The sequence below is a fragment of the Eptatretus burgeri genome, chromosome 3 (genome assembly GCF_056783735.1).
Source record: "Eptatretus burgeri isolate ZD-2024b chromosome 3, Ebu_testis_v1, whole genome shotgun sequence".
NCBI classification, from domain to species: Eukaryota; Metazoa; Chordata; class Myxini; order Myxiniformes; family Myxinidae; genus Eptatretus; species Eptatretus burgeri.
The window spans coordinates 52,426,569-52,431,568 of record NC_140963.1 but is presented as its reverse complement, the minus strand read 5'-3'; the positions used below and the strand labels follow the sequence as shown (position 1 = coordinate 52,431,568).

General features: G+C 45.2%; 1 protein-coding gene across 11 annotated transcripts in view; it reads left to right on the top strand.

The window, feature by feature from the left end:
• The window catches only part of LOC147029875 (inositol 1,4,5-triphosphate receptor associated 2-like), a 261,910-nt gene that overhangs the window by 181,761 nt on the left and 75,149 nt on the right, over positions 1-5,000 (top strand). For all 11 annotated transcript variants that reach the window (XM_085873334.1, XM_085873330.1, XM_085873335.1 and 8 more), the window contains one exon: positions 1,717-1,767. In XM_085873334.1, the coding sequence (XP_085729460.1) occupies positions 1,717-1,767 (51 nt within the window). The remainder of the gene's footprint in view (positions 1-1,716; positions 1,768-5,000) is intronic.

Here is a 5,000-nt window from a genome sequence, read left to right as displayed (position 1 = left end):
CTGTTTCGCGAAGGCCAAGTTCATCGAAGAGGAGATCCAAACTGAGCCACAGGATGCGGAGCTGCCCGACATCTGGGAAGCTCTGCCTGCCGAGGAAAAGATGCACGAGAACGAGGAGATCGAGCTGTCTGACTTTCTCGAAGCCGACGAGCGCCTCGCGACTGGCGGGTATTTCACGCTGGAGGAGATTGCAGAGGAGATTCTGTGCAGTGAGGAGCCGGTGGAAAGCGAAGATGACGAGGTAACTGTCGAGGAGGAAATCGTTCCGTTCGAGGAAGCCCAGCGCGCTTGTAGCACCGTCCGGAAGTTCATGCAGCAGAGAAGCGGGAAGCCCGGTGTGATGCAAGCGTGCGATCGGCTAGACAACGAGATGCACGAGATCCGCCGAAAGAAGATGCGCCATCCGACGATTCTTGAAAGCTTTGTGTGTCGTGAATTTCTCGCCATGCCATATGTTAGTGTGTGAACTCTGTTAGTGTGTGTATGTTCTCCGTTCGCTTAGCTTATACAACAGTCGTGTCTTTTACTTGCTGGAATAAATTTTGTCTAAAGATTAACTACAGAGGGGTAACTCGAGAAAATAAGGCCGTTTTTACAAAATCTCGTTACTATGCCACTCTCGCTACTATGCCACTTTTGCTCGGTCCCGACGGGTGGCATAGTAACGAGCTTTGACTGTATATATATATGTATATGTATATATATATATATATATATATATATATATGTATATATATATATATATATGTATATGTATATATATATATATATATATATATATATATATATGTACATACACACTCCATTTTGACCTCGTGTACTGGCACATGACCGAAAATAAGTGGTCGCGACATGTGCCGAGGCTCAGGGTCTATTGGCCTGAGGAAACCTGCTCTGAAGTGGGTGAAACGTCACCTGAGACCTGGTCGGCTCTTGCTTATTACTCAAATTCCAGAGGAGATATAGTTTACTTTTTGATTGGAAGCACCTTTTGTCTTTAAAAGAATTCTACATATATATATATATATATATATATATATATATATATATATATATATATATATATATATATATATATATATATATATATATATATATATATATATATACATATACATATATTCATATATATTGTGTTTCAATGATCCAACTCGAACTGATCCCCCACATGTCGGTGGTACCTTTCCCGTTGCCTCGCCCAAGCGTGCTTTGTTCACCGTCCGGGACCGACCAATTTAGAAGTGCGTCACCACCTCTAGGGTGTCATCACATTAACTTGGGGTCATCACCAGCACGAGGGGGAGGAGGAAGGAGGGCGTTTATCAGGCCACATGGGATAGAAACAGTCAAAAATACCCCCCTCCTCTTCTTACCTTGCCTGGTTTGCAGAGAGAATGAAAACAAATGCTTTCCGACCGAATGTTGATATCAATACCTGCCCCTCATTGCAGACATAACAATAAGACAACTTAACTCAAACCAAATCCCTGTTACAGAAGGATATTCAAAGCTACTCGAGCACACGGACTACCTATTTGGGCTCATGAAAGAAAAAGAAAGTTGCTCAAATCACTTTTACCTCGTATCTCCTACATTTCATGAGTAACTCAAATATCATTGATGCAGTCAAACTTGGGTCTTAGAAAACTGACTGTTGGCTTATAATTTTGCTGTTTCTGTGACATGTTTGACACTTCTGATTTGTTTTTGCTGCAGAAGACTGAGGATCGTGAGCAGCAAACCGAGAGTGAAAGCCTGCAGGAAGAGGTGAGCTGTGATCGAGGCACTTGCTGCAAAGAGGTTATGTATCAAAAGAAGTATTTTTGTTTTCAGTGCCTTGGCTTGTGGGGGAGTTTCAAAAGATAACTGTATGACACGGTCCTTGAAACTCCTTGAAAGTTCTGGAAAAATGAGAGCATTTTCCATTACTGGAAAGTCCTGTAAAACTTGTCCAAGCCTTTGAAACTCCTGGAAAATCGAGAAAATCTCAAATAAAAATATAGTTACAAATGAACAGACAAACAAACATGTATATGTGGGAAAATTATTCACTCAGACTGGGAATCGAACCCAGGTCCTCTGGTGAACCATACAAGTTTCCTGCTATCTGGGTGACCGGCTGAGCACACAATTCTCCCACATGTAGAGATACCACTCTCTTTACCCTTGCTGCTCCCATGGTTGGCATTGAGTGTCTGGGAAGCAGCGGGGGAGAGTGGCATCTCTATATGTTGGAGAATTGCATGCTCAGCCAGTGTGTCGCCCAGATAGCTCAGATGGTACAGCACTGGTATTGTACCAACATTCTACAGTGATATTGGAAATGGATGAGAAAAATGGAGAATATGGAGTAGAGGCCCTTAAAGTTGTATTGTAGAAAACAGATTGGATGAAATGCTGTTTTGGTTCGTGTTCACGATACCCCTGATAATGTCTCTTCAAAAATTAATATCTAGTTGTGGTTGTTTTGACTATTTAGTTTTCGATTTATTTGATTTGTTGAAATGTTTGTCGAAGAACAGGTTGCTTTTCGCAGCAAATATGGAAGTGAAATAAAAACAGATTTTAGGAAGACTGTTGTTTTTGTCAGGTCAGCCCAGATCAGATATGTAACCGACTGCAGGTACCATATAAACCTGTATAAACCTCTTTCATTGTCAGTGACGAAACAGTCTCCTCCACCAGGTTTCCTTGTGAGGAGAGTGTATGGATATGGACACCCAACAGGACTAAAAACAAAACCTGTCAAAGGGGAGAGGAGCTCCTTGGGAGCCAACGGCCATCCATATCTGGTGCCGAACTGTGTCTGCAGATGTCCTCCTGCAGTTGGGTTTACTTTTTCTAGGAGGTTGGTGGCAGGATTTGCTCTCTGGCCAACGTAAAACACTTTGTTCTGCAAAACACATTAAAAAACGCAACGAATAACTAAAAGCCCATTCCATGGGAGTACCTCCAAGACAGCTCACCAGATGACGGGATTGGGGCAAAGCTTTTGGGACCACCATTCTTTGATGATAGGAGGAAAACCACGGGGTAACCTTCCTGGGTCGGGATGTGGTGGTGTGTCGTGTCATCCACCAGACGGCAGTCTCCTCGAGTTAACCTGAGGCGGTCTCTTCGGGTTGGTGCCTGCAATGCCCTATCCCGAAGAGAGGATGATTACCTGTCTCTGCTATCATCTGAGCGCCAGCATTTGAATATCAGTATTGCAGCACTCTCTGAGGTTTGGAGACCGAATGGTGGTGAGATCATGGCAGGTGGTTACACCTTCTACTAGTATCATCGCTCTGATGGTTAACATGCCCAAGGAATTGCTGTAGTTGTGTTCAATAAGTTGACTCCCATGATAATAGTGGTAACACCGGTTAACGAGCGTATTATGAGACTGAATTCGTCACTCCTTGGGTGTCATTTCTCTGGTCTCTGAATATGCTCTGACTGAGGTGAGTGAACCTCATTGTGAAGGAGACATTTTATACCGTGCTCGAGTCTGTGGTTGAGCAGTGCCCTGGACAAGATACTCTTCTCATCTTGGGGAATGTCTGTCATTGCATCGACTGGAACTTTCAGGGATGGTTAAGAGATGTGTTGATCTCCATGTGTCTGGAACTGTGACTCAGAATTGCACTAAGTTCCTTGACTTTATATGAAGTCGTGGACTGAGCCTGGCAGGTTCATTGTTTCAGCACTCACAGGATCATTGCTGGACTTGGTATTCCAACGCCGGTGGTGTGGCAAAGGAGATTGATCATGCACTCGTTGTGCTGGTCGCTTGAGGATGATTCAGAACTGCAGGGTCGAGCGGAGTGTTCATTTCCTCATTACCAATCACAGGCTTGTTGGGACGACTGAAGTTGCAGCTCAAATCCAAGAGAATGGTACCATCCCAGCCTAGGCTGGATGTTTTTCAGGCTCAAGGAGGAGAGGGTAGCTGGATAGTTTGCGAACAGCCTGAGTGTGGATTTGGAGGGTCCGGGTGTTTTGGGGAATCCTGAAGAGGTGTGGAGTGCCTTAAAGACCACCGTCCTTGATGTTGTCGGTGAATGGCTTGGAACCCATCCTCAGGCGAAGAAAAATTTTCTCTCCCAAGGGACTTTTGATACCGTTGACCAGAGTTGTAGGTCCAGACTTAATGACAGCTGAGCTGTTCAGGTAGTTTAGGTGTAAAACTGTACGTGCGCTAAGGGTGGACAAGGAGGCCCCACAATTTTCAGTGCTTGTATGATGCAGTCATCTTTGCGGAGACGCTGGATATCCTGATGGGTGCTCTCGAGGTATTGAATGAGGAGTCGGAGCGTCTGGGATTACGGGTATCCTGGGTCAAAACTAAGATCCAAGCTTTCAATGACCTCTTGGATGCTGCTATATTGTCTGTAGCTGTTTGTGATGAGGATGTTGAGGTCACAGAGAGATTCACTTACATTGCCAGTGATATTCATTTTTCTGCATGTGGAGCCAGAGATCGATAAATGTCTGGGTCGGCGCTGGGGAGTCATGGATTCACTGGATTATTGGGTGTCGCGCTGTGGCTACCTATGCAGGACGGAAGTCTGCGTCTTCAAGTCCTTGGTCCTTCCAGTCTTGCTCTTCGTGTGTGGAACTTGGGCTCTGACCAAGGATCTGTGATGGAGTCTTAACTTATTCGGTACCAGGTCTCTTCAGAGAATTATAAGCTATCGCTGGTCAGTCTGTGTCAAGTGGATGCTCATAGGGACTTGATGAGATTTGTTACCTGGATCGTCCATTTGCGTCAGCGTCGGCTGTATCGACACGTGGCTCGTTTTCCTGACGCTGATCCCTTTCACCCGATTCTTTCAGTGAGGGAGCCTCATGAGTGGAGGAGGCCAATGGGCTGATCATGTGCCTTGTGGTTGCAGCAGGTTGATTGGCATCTCAAGGAAATAGGGATGGGCCAGGCATCTGCCAGGGAGATGGATGGAGGCCTCTGGAGTACTGGTGGAAAGTGGAGCAGCAATGCGCTGCTCTGGCGTATGCTCCCA